The following is a 19,667-nucleotide window of genomic DNA, read 5'->3' on the forward strand; positions in this document are numbered from 1 at the left end:
AGGGGTTTTTAAGGAGTCCTGTACAGTAAATCACATGTGAAATAAGAATGTATGTTGATTGTTGACTGACTATAGGACACTCTTAGACCCCTTTACATCAAGGGGCAATCCTTGATGTTCACATTATTTTGAGTTCCCATTTTACCATACATAAGAGACTGCTACCTTTTGGTTTTGTTTTATGTGATTCTTGTTGGCTGTCGGGTCAAAAAGAAAGCATGCTGGTCGAGGCTCTGCTTCTTATTTGCGCATGCATGAAGTTCCTCCCATGATTTTTAGCCAAATACAGCAATATAAGTATCAGGGACAATTTTGGTTATTTGCAGCCTTGTTTGTTCATGTTTCACTTGTAAAAAGATACTTAGGTATCTTTATGTTGTCATTGAGAAGGAAACAAGCTAGATCTGGAAACACAGTTTTACTTTTAGTTGATTTCCTAAATTGTACCTAGAGACACTGATTGATTTCTTAACTAACAGTAAAAAGTTTGATATCCACCAAGAGACACAGATACACATTTGAAGTGTACTTTGTTGGAGCTGGGCAGACGTCCTGCTGTATCGCGCTTTCCCAAACCGAGCCTTTGATGCCTCCAAACTGGGCCACCCCGCCTGTGACTCGGGAATTAGCTCAAACACTAACTAGCTACTGTGCTACCCCACCAAAAAAGGCGCTGCTCCTGAGTGCCTCCCTGCCTCCGTGCTCGACAGCATAGAGTACACGGTTATTTTTACACAACCACTTCTTTTTAATGAAGCATATGTGAGTGCTGAACCCACAGTAGGAGATGCAAACTACTCAAGAAGTAGTTTGAGATAATAATTATGAGTCAGAGGCATACTGAATTCAGGTCTCTCTAACTTTTACCACTAGGCAAAATGCTTATTTTGGCACTTCAAACATTTTTCTTCTTCCAAAGGGCTTACAAAAGTTGAACCATGTGCAAGGCTGTATTAGTTCTTAAACTGAACGTTAGCATCTCTTATAAGACTTTCAGCCTCCGAACATCTCTGTGCATGATCTTGTTCCCGCTGTGCTCTGGCAGAGAGGATGTGGATTCCCAATCCAAATAGCCCATGGTTTTTCTGTAACGAGATATGTTGCAACAAAACAAGGAAACAATTAGAATTGTGCTTGAGTAGGACATAACAGCAACCTCTCATCATTAGCATACAGCGTGTTAGGAGCAAGTGAATGGGAGAAATGAAAGATGTGGGAGTTGCTGTATGGGAGGTTGGCTGTATTGCAGGGAGCCATTCGCATTGTTTAATGTCTGGAGAATGGAAATTAAGAGGCTCCGTCTCCAGATCAAAGGCCTGCACTTGCGAGGCAGGGTTTGTTCAGAGTTTAATGAAATTCACCCACAAAACAAAAGCTATGCTAATAAATTCTCCCTAACGAGGAAGGAGGAGAGAGAAAGGCAGAGAGAGAGAGAGCGAGGGGTGTATTTGTTTGACAAATAAATACCCTGCTCTTTGTTTTAGTGAAGGATACTGACATGATTCAAAGAGAGGTTAAATAGGCCTGTAAGTGCTGAAAAAACTATTGGGGAAAAAACTGACTTAAAATATGGATAATCATCAATCTAAATTTGCAGAGCTGTCGACTTACAGCACAGCCAGATGGAATAATAAATTTACAGAGGTACACTGTAACAGCACCTTAGTGGTCTGCCCATTTTGGATAAGACAGCCTATAAATCACTTGCCTCCTTTGTTTATTATTTAATAAGTTTAAAATGTATACAAAAAAGACCAAACTGATGCAGTGACATACATTGTGGTGCAGGCTGTAAGTTTTTTTTTGTGTACAGCAGATTCTCAGTAAACACTCAGAAAGGGTCAATAGAGGTCACTGTACCTGTTCTTCATTTTTCCACAAATGTGGAACCAACAGTGTTTACTGCACCAACAGTGATGATGTTACTCAGCATTCCCAAGTAATTGTTCAGGATTTCACACTGTAACTGACAGAATAGTGGGATACCCTTGCTTATAACCTGCAGTGATGTTCTGCTCAGGTGAGCTCACACCTCAGGGGTATATCTGATTACTTTCATTTTGTGTTCAAGTGTTTTCTTCTGTGTTTTGCCTGCTTCTCTCTGTGTTGTCTGTTTGGTATTTGTGATTTTCCTGTTGACAAAACACACAAGCCATAATTCTATTGTGGGGTTAATTAAGGCATATGTCTGTGTATGTGTGTATATTGTGGGTGTTTGTGCACGTTTGTGTAAATGTTTCTTTTGAATGTGTGTGTGTGTGTGTGTCTGTATTGGTGTCTGTGCGTGTGCCTGCTGCAGTATCAGAGTATGCGTCTGTCAGATGTGCACAGAAAAGCCCAGCTGTGGCGAGGTATAGTCAGCATCAGTCTGATAGAAGGTCGCGGCCTGCAGCCCATGGATGCCAACGGCCTCAGCGACCCCTATGTCAAATTCAGGATGGGGCACCAGAAGTACAAAAGCAAGGTAAACACCTCTAACATGCCTATCTAGCACTTATATGCACTTTCAGTTGGCTTCTTTACTTGATCTCCTTGCACTTTGTCTTATGGAACAGATTCAGTACTTAGTACTTGCTCAAAACAACTTAAATGGTCCAAACACATCGAGGCACATTGTATGTCTTTATAAATGAAATATTTTTGGGGAAAGTATTTGCTCCGTTGATGTTCTCCGTTGATGTTCTTGCTCCGTTGAGGTTCTCCGTTGATGTTCTTTTTTCCACAATAAAACTACAATCGATAAATATTTCTAATCACTTATACACTTCTTCCTTTCTTATCTCTTCTTTCTTGACTTTACTTACAGTCTAGCAGGAAGATGTCATGAATCACATTTTTGTGTGGATTGTTACAGAATTCAGTCTATTGTCTTTGTCTGTCTTCTAAAGCTGTGACAGTTAATGACTTTTAATTCACATAATTTGTCAACAATCCATATTTTATTAGCTGTATCAGCTGTAGCAAAGCTGTATCATTTGCTACTGCTGTTTACTCAGACAATTCCCAAAACGCTGAACCCCCAGTGGAGAGAACAGTTCGACTTCCACCTGTATGATGAGCAGGGAGGCTATGTGGACATCACAGTCTGGGACAAAGATGCTGGCAAGAAGGACGACTTCATGGGAAGGTACAGTGGTCTTCATCACTCTTCCTCGATATGTACCTGTCCCACATCATTAACTTTTAGGGACCTGACAGACAGAGTAGGTCTTACAGAAAAAGGTTGCACAATGACAGTTTTTAATCATTTTAGTCCAAAATGGCCATGTCTGTAGTTTGTGTGGATTTAATCGTTTACCTTTTTTTTTTTTTTTTTTTCAACCTCCTGTTCAATATCCAGCACAGATTACTGCAGAGTACAGCATTCTTGTGCAAATTTAAACCCTGGGTAAATACTGAGCCATTCCCTGTGGAAGATGGGATTTTTTTTTCTAGCTTCCATCAGAATGGAGGCACTTGAGGAAGCATTTGCTTTGAACACATTGACCCAAGTCCAATATTAGCCTGCCTTGATATTAACCGGAGATATATCAAGGGCATGCCAGGAAATCAATTCAGATGCCCTCAAGTGCCTACTAAAAGGTTTTAATTGTCAGCTTTCGTTAAGTTGTCCATACTTGCTTATATTTTACACACAATGCTTGTTGTGGGTTTACTATTACTGTATTAGGTTGTTGCTATTGCGATGCTCCAGGACAACGTGCTTAAATGATAACTAAGAAATGGAATACACACTCTATTTCTAAAAGGAAATTAGAGATCTCTGTCTGTGGGATATCTTCAACTTTACAGATGGTGATAATTATTACTTCACAGACAATTTTCCTGCAAACTTCAGCCCCCAAAACAGCTACACTAGCATTTCTTTACGTTAAGCCTTTATTGCCCTCTCTAGCTTTACTTAGCTTCATCTTTTACTAACAGCCTATTTTTCAGCATGGTCAGCTTCCCCAGAATATTCTAACTCTGTTTCTATTTGTTTGTGCATGTGTGTGCACTTTAGGTGTACCATCGACCTGTCGCTCCTCAGTAAAGAACACACACACAAGCTGGACCTGCCACTGGAGGAAGGCGAAGGTTTGCTTGTGCTGCTGGTTACGCTCACTGCTTCCGCTGCCGTTTCTATCTCAGACCTGTCAATCAACATGCTGGACGACCCGCATGAGAGACACCAGATCATGCAGAGATATGTGAGTTAGTTTGATTGTAAGAGTTTAAGATAGGATTATGTTGTATGAATACTTTTGACAGGAAAGTGTGCAGTGTGTGAGGGCTCCACTGAAGGATAAAGGATAAACTAAATATTAGACAGACCTTTTTGTAGCGTTTAGAGTTGTCCACTGAACTTTTACAGACAAAATGTTATTAAAACACTGAAAATAACAGAGCATGTAAATACAATGGAACAATAACAAGTATTGTGTACATACAACTAAAAATCAATGTCCTCATACACACACTGCTAGAACAAATTTTATGCAGTCTCACTTTGTATTACTGATTGACCATTTACCTGATACTGTGGTTTCTTCCATTGGATCGATTGCTGTGTGACAGTGTGTCGACATGTGCAAGTTGCTAAGACAAAGTATTGTTTCTTTGGCGTCATGAGTCAGACTGATATGAAGAATCTCTTATTCATCAGGAACAGCCTCTTGTTCTACAAGCTAATGTGCTGAGGTTTGAAATAAAATCCACCAAGTTACAGCTCGGATTTTGAGGTTAGAATACTGAAGAGCAGAGGAGTGGGAGATGCACAAAAGGGAAAGGAAGGAAGATGCACAGGGGTATAGAGATCAAGGAGGGAGACGAGAAATCATATGTCTGTCAGGCAGAGTTGTTTGGATTAACTGTTTGGAAAGGATGCGGGCCGGTTTTTCTCTGTCGCTATGATTCACACCACAACAATTGTGTGGTATTTGCATCAGTGTCCTGCAGTGATTTGTGCATATTGTGAATTTATGATTAATGCATGTGGGTTTATTTATTTCAGTGTAAAATGTCTTAGCTTGTAGCCAGTTGTCATTGATTTGAGCTTAGCATTAGAGAGAGAGAGAGAGAGAGAGAGAGAGAGAGAAAGAAAAAGAAAGAGAGAGCCCTAAGGCCCCATCTGCTCCAGAGGCCCTCCACTCAACACAATGGTTTCAGCTTATGTCTTTGTCTTAGCCTAGTTAACCCTTCACACCCTGTCATCCTCACTCCTTGCTACAAAGACACTCACACACAACTCACACACATGCTCACACACACACTGTCAATGGATTTCCTACACTGACAGCTTTAACATGGGACATTTCTCTGCACATCAACAAAATCATATGTGGTGTTATCACTCCTCAGCCATATTTGAGTTATTTTTATAGAAATGTGAAATTTGTTCACTTAATGTCTTCAGTTTCATTTGAGAATTACTAACAAAAAACCTATCAATATCGAGAATTGTCTAGGAGCGTTGTTGGAGCACATTTTCCCATGAGTACCACGTTACGTGTGTTTTTTATGTGCGGGTACACAGTGCGTGTGTTCACGTAAGGTAAATAGCTGTTTGTTTGTGTTTGAGAGCCTATAGGATGTGTTCTGCTCTGCATCTTTCGGTGTGCGCATAAGCACCAATGGCGAGGCTCCACAGGCCGAACACGGGTACCACGACCTACATAACTATGTCGGTGCCTTAGTGGCTAGCTGCAGGAGGTCGATCACTCTGCTCCGCGCTGCAGCATCCACCCAAGATCAGAGGGGGGAGCTCTAGGTCCAAGACACGCTCACGCTGTGCTTCTCCTCACAGTCACAAAATGAGGGCGGGGAGCGTGAGCGTGAGTGTGTGTGTGTGTGAGTGTGTGAGTGTGTGTGTGTGTGTGTGTGTGTGTGTGTGTGTGTGTGTGTGTGTGTGTGTGTGTTGTGTGTGTGTGTGTGTGTGTGGTGTGTGTGTGTGTGTGTGTGTGTGTGTGTGTGTGTGTAAGTAATAGGGGGCGAGAGGTAAAGGGTGAGGGTTGCACCGGGAAGGGAAGGCGTGTAAAATGAAAAGAAAAAGCTATTTCACCTCTCTCACAACTCGTGCAGACCCCGTTTTTCTGCTCGGCTGAAGCCGAGACATTTCCCTTCCTTCGCCTACCTCTTTTCCTGCCTCCTTCTCTCTCCCACACTCGGCATCTCAGTCCTGCTCTCCCGTCAGCATCGACTCTTTTTCTGTCGCCACTGTGGCCCTCCTGTTAGATGAAGGGATGGAGAGATAGAGGGTGGTGAAAGGTGGGGGCTTGCAGATGGAGGGACACAGTGAGGTCGGTTTGAAGACTTGAATGGTCTCTACCTATTAACATATTCCTTTTCCCCAGACTGGCTGTCTTTCAGTTGGAGAATTCAATAAAGATGTACCTTATCAAAAAGCACTGATAAGACCGAGTACCACCACAATGGTAACAGTGCTGCTCAAAGCCCACTAATCTGTGTGTGTGTGTGTGTGTGTGTGTGTGTGTGTGTGTGTGGTGCTCGGGTGCAATTTTTATTTGTATTATTAGCTTGAAATCAGCTGTCCAGCACAAAGCATCAACTACTGCTAATCACAAACAGACACAGACAGATGCAGATGCAAAAACAGGACCTACCTGTGTCAGCTATGTTATAAAAAGATAGGGATTGGCAGAGCAATGCCAGTACCATGCCATCATCCTCATCACAGCTTTAAATAGCAGATACTTTCACAAACAACGCTAAGGAAGAGAAGACCACTGAAATCGTCTGCTCATCCCAGCCTTCAGTGACATGGCCCACCTTGCTCATCGTGAAAACACACACACATGAGTACTTTACTTTTAACTATTGTAAAAACAACACACCTACATGCACACTCAGTTCAATAGCCTGAATATCTAAGAGGACATTAATGATTTTAAATCCTAGAAATGTCCTTGTCTCTTTGTCACACACACAAACACCAATAATAAACCACACTTCATGTGGTCAGAATAAGGTCACTGTGGTGCACTTGGCCCATATCAATCTGTGGCCATTGAAGAAAATGGATAATAGAGCTGAGAGTTTATTAATGTCTCTTATTCTCACTGCTCTGCGTTATGGTGGCTTTCTCTCTGCACATGGTGTGTGTGTGTGTGTGTGTGTTTGTGTGTGTGTGTGTGTGTGTGTGTGTGTGTGTGTGTGTGTGTGTGTGTGTGTGTGTGTGTGTGTGTGTGTGTGTTGTGTGTGTGTGTGTGTGTGTGTGTGTGTGTCTGTGTGTCTGTGTGTGTGTCTGTGTGTGTCTGTGTTTGTGTGTCTCCTCTGTACACTTGCATGTTCAGCATGTATGTGTGTGAATGAGTACACATGAATTTCTCTTGCAAACTACTCTGAATGCAGCAGAGCTATATGCAACACAGTGCAATACACTCACTCAGTGACAACTGCCTTAGATGTACTACTGCTCACCATAACCTTTCCTTCATCCCTAATTACTGTTTCCCAGAAGTAGAGAGGGACAGAGGGAGAAGGAGAAGAAGAGATTTATGCATTATGATGGCAAAAGGGGCACACACACTAATGGCTCTTAATGGGCCTGAGGTGGCCGCAAGATGAGTGGATGAGAGAAGGAGGACGTGGTGACCTCCACTGAAGTGGTGGCACTTCACCACCCACCCCCATGTACTGTATAGCACACACACACTCACACCTTCAGTACCTCTCCTACCCACTCCATTGCACTGCTCTAAGGTGAAGTGAAAAGACACAAACTGGACAGGAAGTGCGATAAGGGGCTGCAGCAAAGTGTGGGATGGGCAGAGAGCAAACTTTGAGAGAGACTCTTGATAGATAGTGATCCTGAGCTGATGAACAGTGTGAGTGGGAGTCGGAGGAAGTTGTGCATTTGGTTTGTGTTTGAGCGTTCAGTCATTTGATCAAATGTCCCCTGAACTGAACGGCTGCTAAACAGATGCTCTGTGTGCGTGCGTGCGTGCGTGCGTGTGTGCGTGTATGTCTTTATCTTTGTGTGAAATTGTTATTTGCAGTGTTGATGAAAGGTGACATGATGCAAAGATGACAGTGAGTCATAAGGCTATACCAGTGTTGATTCATTTGTGTGTCTGTGCAGTGTCACAGAGACAGGAAGAAGATGTCACAGTGACAAGATGTCAGTCACAGACAGGGAGGGGGGTTGTCTTATGAAAGCCAACTCTGTCCCTCCATTTTTTCTCTTCTCCTCTCTGTTCATCCCTCCTTTTCATCTCCTTATGCCCATCATTTCACGGCATGCTGATGGGGGTGTGTGGAGGCATAAATGAGGGGGAGGGGTTGGTCTTGGCCTCTCCTCATCTCTCTTTCTCTCTACCTGTCCGTCTGTCTGTCTGTCCAGTCCATCTATTGCTGTCTATATTTCTGATGGGGATTTGAATCCTTGTGGAGGATGGGTTTATACTCTGCGCCAATCATGGATTGAGGCTGAACCCTAAATGTCCCCTCAGGGAGACTGTATGGTGGGAGGAGGAAGGGATGAAGAGTGGGGAATTGGTTGGGGGATGAAAAAATATCTCTGCATCTATATGTTAAAAGAGTAATTTTGTCTCATTTTCTTTGTTTGAACTCTGTGCCATTTTTGTCTATCTTTAGTGTGGTAATTTTACAATACTAGTGCTGATGCGACATGAGAGTTTTGATACAGTACTAAAATTTAAATTTTTTGATCATGAACTTTAGGGAATACAAACATGTTTTCTTATAAAAAAAAAAAAAAAAGCTCTTTTTCTATTTAACAAAAAATCCAAACATTTCCAATGTTAAATGTCTAAGCACAAGCAGCCACAGAAGTTTACCCAAACAAAATATAGTAATACCTGTCTGACAAAATATCACAAATGTGACCGGTTAAACACAATCTAAGTTGGTTTAATTATGAGGTATGTAGATAAATATCAGATTCAATTATAAGTTATGAAGATTATAAATCTGACCAGACATTTGAAGCCAGCTTTTGCTACAGTGTTTAATACACATTGCTACAAACACAATTCGGTGAGTACCAAGAAAGTATCGTACAGCCCTTACAGCAGTGTTATCAGCATCATGATGTGTGCAACTGTTGAACACTAACACTCTAACTAGTCAGCCAGTAGTTTTGCCCTCATCTCCTTTTCTGTTGCCTCCTTCATGCCCTCTCTCTGACTCTCTCTCTCCCTCTGTCTCTTTTCTCGGCTTCTTCCCAATAATCACAACAAGCAGCTGTATCTTCAGAGAAATCGTGCCTTAAAATTGAGAGTTGTCCCCTCTCTCCCTCTCTCTCCCTCTCTCTGTATGTCTCTCTTTTTTGCACACTCTTTTTTCCCCCCTCTCTTTCTTTCACACACACTCCCCTCTCATCTCCTTTAGAGAGCTTTTGGACAATGATATCGCTGGAAACAGGCAGAGTCTGACAGAGTTGGTAATAATGAATTAAGTCTGTAGCCTGGCCCTGACTCTGAAATTTAAATTATAATTACTCCTGTGGGGATGGAAGGGGTTATTGCCAGAGAGAGAGAAATAAATTGAAGTGAAGTGCATTTCCACTCTGCTTTTAAGACACGCCGACATGCTACTCAATTTGGCCTCAGTGTAGGTTTTTTATGCATGTGTTTATACCTGAGTATTTGGGTGTGAACAAAAGCATGAGTTTATGATTGTGTGTGTGTGTGTGTGTGTGTGTGTGTGTGTGTGTGTGTGTTGTGTCAGTGTGTGCCCGTGCCTCATGGCCCAGATCTCCACAGGTTTCCCTTTAGACGTCAGATTTACAAACTAGTTTTTACACAGTCATTCCTCTTTCTCCTGGTTATTAAAACCTTGTGCACACAGTGTTTCCCTTTCTCATTTTAGACAATCCCAGGGCCTCATGGCAACTCCTGGCTGTGTATGTAAATGTGTGTTTATGGTGTGTAAGCACGCAAGAGGAGAAAAACGTCAAGTGGGGATATGAAGAGTATTTGTGAGTAAGCTTGTGTGACTGGCTGTTCTTGTTTTACAGTTGATGTGTTTATTTACCATAAATCTTAGTGTGACCCCCCCTTTCTTTTGTGTTTGGATGTTGTTTATACTGGATAGCATTTGTAGAGGTCAGTGTGTGTGTTTGCCTCATAACTATGATATCTCTGCCAGTCACGCTTCACTGGATGTGTCTACTCACTACAATACCTCTATTATCACATTATCAGCCTAATACTCTCTCTCCGTCTCTCTATAAAGCAAACACAGACACATTTATATCAGTAAGATCACATCAGGAGCAAATAGTGCTTATGTGCTGTAATTTCTTGCACATTTTTTTCTTCATATTTTTCCTCATATTCCCATTTTTGTTATACAGTATATTGCATGTACAGAGATTTTTGATTGTTGTAAGAATTTTCTTATTTCAAATTGCCTATATTTCACTTTTCACTTTATTCTTCTGCTGATACTAACACTGCTATTCACACGCCCTCTTAACACCTCTTTTTCTTACACACAACATTGCAAGGAAGCAATTTGTGGAGTGACAGCAGAAAAATAAATACCAGCCATGATTTTCAGTGAAATCTTTTCCAGACTGACAGTGTGCACCAGGAACTGAATCAGCTTTTGGTTTAAAAAAAAAAAACAAGACAAAAAAAAACAATTTTATAATTAATTTAATAACATACATCAAAATTGTAGCTATTTGTTAAAACTGCATTCACTGCATTTTGTTCGTTTCGTTGCTCTCCTCATGGTCATTATACAAAACAGAACTCCACTAAAACACAGTTTCCTCCTGTAAATGACGATGTGACTAACTTATTTATTTTGAGTTGACAAGTTAATGGAAAAGCACAAAAACCCTCACTCTCAATGTAACAGTGGGCAGTGTGTAGTTTACAAGACAGTTTTTGTGCATTCTTATCTCCATTTAGTCTTCTGATTGATTAGGAGTAACTACAGTACTGAGATCTGTTTTATTTTATCTACTTAACATATTATAATGTTTTCTTTAATGACCTGTCTTTGTTGTGCATTTATCTGTGTACTGTTGTTATTTTCAGTAACCTTTAATATATTTCTGCATGGCTCATCTTCTGTTCCAAAATCAGTGAAGTTACATTTTATCTAAAAAGTACAAAGTTAGGAAACATTTCAAACAGGCAAGAACAACTATTCAGTGAAATAAAATTTGGCCATTTGTCCCCCGTTAGATTCGACTATAAATGCCAGCTCTACATTTTCAAATTAGGACTGGTAAAGGACATATTCTACCCTTTCCTCTCTTAATGAAATGTCAGGCTATAGACCTGTCTTTCCTTTCAATGCTAATTTGCAGTCCTGTTTGACCTTTCACCCCTGTTCCTGTGATGTTTCAGAGCCTATGGAGGTCATTTCACAACCTGAAAGATGTCGGTGTGGTGCAGGTAAAGGTCATCAGGGCTGAGGGACTGATGGCAGCAGATGTCACAGGTAAGACAGTGACCTTAAGTCCAAACAACAGGAGTATAACCTCTGTAGTTCTCATACGCATTGTCAGAAGTTAGCGTCTTAATTTTTCATCCTTGTATTCATGCTCCTATTACTCATTCACTTAAAATAATATGACAAATAAGCCTCAGTTTTTGCTGTTGTTTTGCAATTTCTATCAGAGGTGAACACTACTTGAACATCTGATAGGTGATGCTATTTTTTGCTTTAAATAACTTTTGCCTAAGTTTTAGATTTAGACATTGAGCTATTTTTCGTCCACCAGCAATCTGCCATAAATCTAGCCAAAGATAAAGTCAGGGTGTAATTTTGGTTTAAGGGATGATCGTCTGGGAGAATCCTCAGAGAGAGAGTTAAAGTCTACTTTGTGCAGGACACTAAATTTGTCTCTGCATTTTTAGAAAAGATGCAGGCTTCTCATTTGAATAATAGAGAAAAAGTACACATTTGAACCAACAAATCTCTCTCCCTCCTCCTCTCTCCTCCCGTTCTTTCTCTGCTTGCTCTCTCTGAATCCTCCATTCTCCATTAATTCTTACTTTTAATTAGGTCTACAGTGGACAGGCCTAGTTTTTCACTCTGTATTATCTAGTAGAGAGAGAAGGAAATGTGTGCGTCTCTGTATGTGTGTCTGTGAGAGAGAGAGAGAGGGAGAGAGTGAGAGTGAGAGTTTTTCTCCATTTGAAGCAGCCACAGTCCCATTAGCCAACACAGAGTGGAGCTGGTTGATTTGGGTTATTGCGTGGAGCGACCGGAGTGCAGGGCTAATGGCTCTTGTATTTCATCCGGAGCAGAAATTTGCTCCATGACCTCGTTGTAGAGCTCATCATTCAGTCTGAGCTTCATGGATCCTTGTAAAAAATAAAAAATAAAATCAAGACTAAAACTGTGGAAATATATTGTCAGCTGTTTGTTTGCTTTTTACTTTGTCTCTGCTGACTCGACATGGTCATAGAGAACGTGTTTGATTTCAGAACAGTGTCTTTTACAGCCTGTGGTGATTTGAAATTTTTGCCATAGGTTCACTTCACAAGTGCAGTATGTCCCGTGGTACGAGACAATTCGAAAAAAGTGTTGAACTGGGATTTGAAAACCCACAACAAACAAAGCTTTTTTTTTTTTTTTATGACTCAGTGTGGGTTTTTATAATGGAGCATTTGCATTAGTTTTTGACATCATGACATGGGGCCATTTTTAATTAGGTAAAGAATAGGTTTTTACTGAAATGCCTGCATTGCCTGCCAAATGTGGTTTACATGGAAAACTTGGATTTCCCATGCTAAAAGACAGTATATACAAGAAGGTATTTTAACATAAGAAACATTTCCTTTGGTTTCACATGTGGATTTACACAAGTAACATTTTTGTTATAGCCAAAGAGATCTCAAATTTAGACAGTCCAATTCACCTGTTCTTACAGACACAAAGCAAATATTTTACTTTTGTTCCCCAGAAAATATTTTTTCAGTCAGTCGAACCCTTCACAGACAGATACAGTAAGTGAATTGATACAGATAACAGACAGGCAAAGGAGCTGTTTCTAGATGACTTATCCCTGTTTGGAGTCTGACGGTGTGTGTGTGTGTCCGTGTGTGTGTGTGTGTCCGTGTGTGTGCGTGTGTGTGTCACTGGCAGAAACAATAGCCCATTAAGAGCCACATAAGAGCCCTCACCGCATGAACACCCTATTTTAACATCCCAGACCAAGAGAGGGTCAGGAGCAAGGTGAGAGAGAAACAGGCGGACAGACAAACAGACACAGGGAGAGAGAAAGGGAGAGGAGGTCAGTGAGAGAGAGAGAGAGTTTACCATCTCTCTCCCATTCATGCTGCCTGTCTCCTCTCCTGTCCTTTCTCCTCCTCCCTCTCTTTCTGTCCCCCCCCCCCTCTCTCTCTCTCTCTCTCTCTCTCTCTCTCTCTCTCCCCCTCTCCTTTCTGCCCATCTCTCTCTCTAATTGAAGTGTTTTTGTGGAGTAGCTCCTCTCCAGCCCGAGTAGGATAACTGAAAATAGTCTCTAAAACCAACAATCCCTTTTGTCTGCCAGCTCTTGTCCCTCTGAGTGGATGCTATACTGTTAGAACATTTCAGTGGAACACACACATGGACACACGCACATGCACACACGCACACACACATACACATACACACACACACACACACACACACACACACACGCACGTCCAGCAGCAGCACCACAGAATGCGTAGACTCTTTTTCAGTCAACTGCAAGTAAAGTATAAATTTTCAATTGGCATATGGGGAAATACTGTAGATTATATTGTATGGCCTTAAAAGTGACAAAGAAATGAAAGAAGAAGTGCAACAAAAATGCAATTGATTTACATTTTAAAGTGTGAATAATAATTAATTGTGATTATACAGGGACATGAGAGCGAGCATTCCCTCTCTAACCTCACCCCTCACTAACGCTAAGCTTCCTGCGAGGCAATTACAGCATGTACCCTCGTCTCCGTACTGTATTCATCCTCCACACTTATCTTAGGGCACCCTGAAATGAGTTTGAGCGCGCTCCTCGCTGCAGACCCTCAGCCAGCGCCACAGAAACAGGACCCAGAGGGGGGAGGAGCTTTGCTCGGACATTACCTGGATGATCGCTGAGTGGCGCTCAAACCTGAGCGTGTAATTGGTTAAGACAGCTGCCTCTGGTGCTGTTGGCCAATAAGGTGAAAGTTCATCACCAATGACAACTGGCTCTCTGCAGCAACACAGCCTGCCATGTCATTAAAAGCAGAATATTAGAGAGAAAATGGGGGAGGGACAGGGTTCTGCAGAGATAATTTCCATGTCTTAATTTGGGTGATTGCATTTAAATTTAATCAGACCTGATTTGTTTATGCTATGGAAGTGCAGGGATGATTAAGGAGGATTTGAAATTTTCACTACTGTAAAAATTCTGAATGAAAACTGCTGGCAAAATATTGTTTTTACTTGTTTACAATTTTGAAATACATTTTTGTGTGTATTTATAATTTATCTAAGGAAAGGTTTGCACTGTAATACAATACACGGTTCATGTGCAATGCAGACAATTTATATTGCTAACAAAGTGTGTTTACAGAGATCCATTGAGAAGTAGGCTCTTGTGTTTTGTCTATTTTAATGTATCTTGTTTTCTGTCGTAGGAGTCATAGCTGTCAATATCCACTTCAAACACTCTACATCAATAGAGCGTCACAAACAGATATGAAAGGCAACACCTACGGCTCAGCATTGATCACGGTGACATTTACTTTGCACACCCACTAAATGTCCTGCCCTTGTCACAGCATTTGAAGAAAATCACACCAATCGATGACACTCGCACACACATGCTTCCCATGACGCACACACACACACACACACACACACACACATACCAACATATACACAAATGTGACTGGGGTCTTTGAACTCAATCACAACTTTATCGAGTCTTTTTATGCAACAGTGCGACTTGAATAACATTTCAATATTTTCCCTGGGAATTCGTGTTGGACATTTTTTTTTTTTAAACATCCTGACCCAGCCTTTTCAAGTGATAATCTTGAACAAACAGCTCAAAGACTCCCAACAGTTTTAGTTAAGAAAGAAAAAAAAAAAATGATCAAAGGCTGAATTAAGAGTTTTGTTGTTTTTAGTTCATTTTGAGGCAATTGAAGGGGAGGTGGGCTGGCAGGCATGGGGAGCTGGTCTCAGTCCTTTCTGTGTACAAAGAAATTGAAATGTGAGATGTTGGTAAATAAATAGAGAATATATAGGACATAGTACTGTACGCTATTCTCAGGAGGACGAAATAACTTTGTGATTTTTTTTTTTTTTTTTTTTCTCATCCCGGTCTCTCTCACTCTTTCTACTGAGTTACATAACCGTAGTAAATTCTGAATTGAAAGTTTTGTTGGAATGAATTAGCATTAATGAATATGATTTATGGTGAACCATATATCATATCAATGTTTTATAACATCTAAGGGTCTTTAAAGTTCTCACATAGTGTATTAAAATTTTATCCTTTGGCAGCGACAGGCCACTCAAATTGTTTTATATGTGATCCTTCAGTTTGTAAAATAATTTATTCTGTAGGATCACTTGTTTTGATAGAATCACTGTAAAATATTGCTTGTGTTATATTAATGAAACTGGTATTTATCTTGTAATAAACACAAGAGTAACATTTCAGTATTACTACCCAAAAACTTTCACTGCCGAAATGATGCTGAGATAATGTTCTCTCTGTCATTCTTCACTTCGCTGCCGCTACCGTCTCAGCGCTCGCTTTGGAATCGCTAATCGTGGGTCAGCTATGTTTCTCACACCCCTGCTCAGCCGTCTTTATCTTCTACTCTGAACTTCTCTGGCCTTCAGAGCCGCATCGCCCTCTGTGTTCTCAGCACCATCCATTCTCAAAGTCTTCTTTCTCTTTTCCCTCTCCCACCCCCTCCTTGTGACTGCCCAGGGCAGAGTTGTCCTGGAGCTTATCTTCTAGTTGTCCATGTTCACAGGGTGTTGATAGAAACGGCTTGCAGCTGTTCCACTGATATACTGTTGTATAATATATACGGCATTGGGGCTAAAAATGAAAGAATCTTATTATTGCAGTTCTGATAAGTCCGGGGTATTGGAGCTGTCATGTGGTATAAGGGGAGAATGCTATATACTATCTGTCTTAATAATATGAGGGATTGGAGGATTGGAGATAGACAAAAGCTGTTGGAATTACTTATGATTCTCAGTCTGAAGCTAACAGAACTTTAGTATCTACTGTATTTATGTTACTCTTTTCACTAAGAAGGTCATTCTTGTATTTTTGCTCGGCAGGTAAGAGTGACCCGTTCTGTGTGGTGGAGCTGAGTAACGATCGGCTGCAGACTCACACCGTCTACAAAAACCTCAACCCAGAGTGGAACAAGGTCTTCACTTTGTGAGTGGCTCAATATAATGTCTGTACATGCAGACAGACACATACAGTCTGTATTTAATACATTAATGCAAATAAAAATAGATTTTTTAAATTGACATGTATCTTTGAATTAAAGACTAGTATGCTCAGAGCAGCAGTCTTACTATAAAATGAAATATAATAGAATTTTTTTTATTTATAGCTTTTAACAGTTTATTTGTGTTTTATAAGATTAATTCTGGACTGATTTGAGCATTGAAAAAAAAAATAGATTGATCACAGTTTATAGTGTGGAATGCTTTGTTTATTATTGAACTTTGAACTTTAATAGTGTTTGAAAATGTGTTGTATGCCAACAATAAAATCCAGGGTAAGATATTAGTATAAGTCAAAAAGAAGACTTATCATTTTTCCTTTTTCAAACATCAGTTTCTTTTCAAATATATAGTTGTGCTGTAGCTATAGTTAAATGTTAATGCAGAACTAATTCTACATAATGTCTTACATGATGCAGTTTTTTCGACAGTACAAACTTGTGAATTCCCAGTGATGGGACGGGTTAATTTAGTCATTCTTTGAGTGCACGTCTTTCTCATAGCCTCCTTTCTATACATAACATCAGCCATCTTCTTGCTAGCCTAGTTTTCAAGAGATGACACGTCTGAGCTTCACACTTTAGTTCTACTTAGCTCATGCAGTAATGTAGTGCAATACACATAAGGCATGTTAATATGATTTTTAAACATTTATGTAAATGCAAAAGAAGCTTTACAAATGTGAAGCATTTGTAATTCCTCGTATAGTGTTTCAGATTTTAAAGTGTTTTCTGTGCGTCTTTAATATTTAAAGAAGCGTGTGCAAGATGTGACAGCTTTAGCACGGTAGCCCATATTTTAGTAGATATGTCAGTGGTGTTGTCTTTGTGTGTGGTCTAGTAACGTGAAGGACATCCACTCGGTTCTCGAGGTCACTGTTTACGACGAGGACCGAGACAGAAGCGCAGATTTCCTGGGGAAAGTGGCTATTCCTTTACTAAATGTGAGTCAAAGATAGATTTCAGTGTGTGTGTTTCTTTTTCCTTTCCCTTGGGGATAATGTGGAGAACATAGAGGAACAGAAAGAATGAAAACACACAGTGGAAGATATAAAAAGCAGAGGTTATTTTTGCAACTCCACAGATGAGACTGTTATTATTTCACAAAGAGAAAGAGATGACAGGAAGGAGAAAAAATGGAAGAGAGGCTGAGAAAAAAGAAGAGAGTGATAGGTGAGAAGAAAGAAAGTGAGGGGATGAAAGATGATATGAAAATGACACTGATCGAGAGATGGAACGATCCGATTTGGAGAAAAAAGAAAGAATGAGTGTCTCTTATATTTGAAAAAATATAGATAGCCTGTGAAAGAACTGTGTATCTAATATACCCATGCTCTGCTGTACAGTATGATTCCCCAGGATAGTTAATTTCTGTTTGACAGAGCCTAGCTGCAGTGGGTAATGAACAGGTACTTGTCAGAGTTGCCACAGTTGTTTTGGGTTCCCTGTCAGCGCCAGCAGCTGGGGTTCAAAGGTGGCCCGGGGAGCCGATTCAGCCGGGTATTGCCAGACAGACGCCTGTCATGTCCCTCTCCCACAGATCCAAAATGGAGAACGCAAAGCCTACGCCTTGAAAAGCAAGGAGCTGACAGGGCCAACAAAAGGGGTCATCTTTCTCGAAATAGACGTGATTTTTAATGCTGTAAGTCTTTCTTTTGCTTTTTTGATTCTCCTCCCTGATTTTTTTTTATTTTGCCCTCCACCCCCATTATCCTCTCTCTCTCTCTCTCTCCATCCTCTCTTGTTCTCTACAGCATTCCCCCCCTCTGCGCTGCTGTTGTCTTTATTCTGTTTGTCCCCCCCCCCCCCTTTGCTTCCATCTCATCCCTCGTCCCTCGTCCTCGTTTTGGCTTTAATTATCGAAAACTCCCTCTCAGCAGCCTTTGTTCCCCCGTTCACCATCACTGTGTGTGTCCTATAGCGGCCATCTTACAGCTTTCTCTCTTGCTCTCTCTAGCCTCTGACATGGGGCACGCTCTACGCATGTGATGCCATGTTATCAGCACACAATGTATCAGAAAAACCCATCAAAACGATCCAAATACATTCCCTCGCTAATTCATCATCCTCATCTCTATCATTTTACTTATCTGGATTCTTTTAAATGAGTGTCATTTCAGTCTCACCATTTGCTGTTTATGACACTGTCTGTGTTCACTCCATGCTCCAGGTGAAGGCTGGTCTCAGGACGTTGATTCCCATCGAGCAGAAGTATATCGAGGAGGAGCCCAGAGTGTCCAAACAGGTACATCAGCAGCCAACACTTATCTTCTACTACTCCGCCTCATTTTTATCTATGTCCACCACTGTACGAGCTATTCTGCTTAACTGTCTGAAGCAAAACCAACAGGCCTGGAGAGCGGCATCTTGCAAAGCACAACAACTGTGTGGGCAAGATATAACAGGATGATTGAAGGAAAAACAGCATTTCGTTTCTTTTTTTTTTCCTCCCCTCTTCTCTCCCTTCTCTCATCTCTCCCCCCCTCGCATCCACTCTGAGTGGTGAATAGAAATGTCAAGCTGTCAGCTGTGGGGTGCATAAGTAGATTGGCCATCCTTATAGTTGGCCCTCTTTGCCACTGCTGCTTTGCACTTCATTGTCACGCCACTCAGTGTGGCGGCACCACAAAGGGCTGAATAGTAGGGGCTGGCCCACATCAGACATGTCATATGAGTGACCGTTTGGGCTCAGCAGTCAATGCTGCATGCACAGCCGAGCACAGCCGTGCCCAGCACAGCACAACACACACACCAGCTCCCATACCACCCTTTTTTCAGCCCTCGATCTATTCCCTTCTTTCCTCACTGTTTCTGCCTCTTCTGTTGCTCTCTGTCTCACTGTCGCGGCCCACTCTACGCCTTTCTCCCAAGTGCAGAATCCTTTTTTCATCTCCATTTCACCTCTGACTCACAGAGATGACCCATGTCAACGTCTCGCAATGATGATGTCACTGGCTGCTTTGGAGGGATTGCCCCATGAGGGCTCTTTTGTGTGCTAGCAGCTCCCCTGCTGTTGCTTGCTGCTTAGTGTGCAGACACACACACACACACACACACACACACACACACACACACACACACACACACAACCACACAGTAAAGAAAAAAAAAATATATAAGCTGCCTGCCAAACACAAGCATTTAATTGCAATTATGACATTTGACTTAATAAATGGCTTCACTACTTTTCTAAGTGTTTTTAAGGAATAACTCAAGGCACTCTTTGAAATAATTCAT

At 41.2% G+C, this 19,667-nt stretch overlaps 1 protein-coding gene and 1 long non-coding RNA gene across 7 annotated transcripts in view; one reads left to right on the forward strand and one right to left on the reverse strand.

Annotated features, from left to right (window-relative positions):
* mctp1a (multiple C2 domains, transmembrane 1a) overlaps nt 1-19,667 on the forward strand; it is a 138,273-nt gene that overhangs the window by 70,734 nt on the left and 47,872 nt on the right. For all 6 annotated transcript variants that reach the window (XM_056376198.1, XM_056376199.1, XM_056376200.1 and 3 more), the window contains 8 exons: nt 2,300-2,464; nt 2,997-3,127; nt 4,004-4,190; nt 11,328-11,421; nt 16,255-16,357; nt 17,272-17,374; nt 17,971-18,072; nt 18,601-18,675. In XM_056376198.1, coding sequence (XP_056232173.1) covers nt 2,300-2,464; nt 2,997-3,127; nt 4,004-4,190; nt 11,328-11,421; nt 16,255-16,357; nt 17,272-17,374; nt 17,971-18,072; nt 18,601-18,675 — 960 coding nt within the window. The remainder of the gene's footprint in view (nt 1-2,299; nt 2,465-2,996; nt 3,128-4,003; nt 4,191-11,327; nt 11,422-16,254; nt 16,358-17,271; nt 17,375-17,970; nt 18,073-18,600; nt 18,676-19,667) is intronic.
* On the reverse strand, nt 846-18,693 carry LOC130169442 (uncharacterized). The gene is made up of 3 exons (XR_008827839.1): nt 18,557-18,693; nt 6,113-6,206; nt 846-1,085 (listed from the first exon to the last, which is right to left on the reverse strand). It is a non-coding gene; the product is annotated as an uncharacterized LOC130169442 (long non-coding RNA).

This window comes from Seriola aureovittata, chromosome 5 (genome assembly GCF_021018895.1).
Source record: "Seriola aureovittata isolate HTS-2021-v1 ecotype China chromosome 5, ASM2101889v1, whole genome shotgun sequence".
NCBI lineage: Eukaryota > Metazoa > Chordata > Actinopteri > Carangiformes > Carangidae > Seriola > Seriola aureovittata.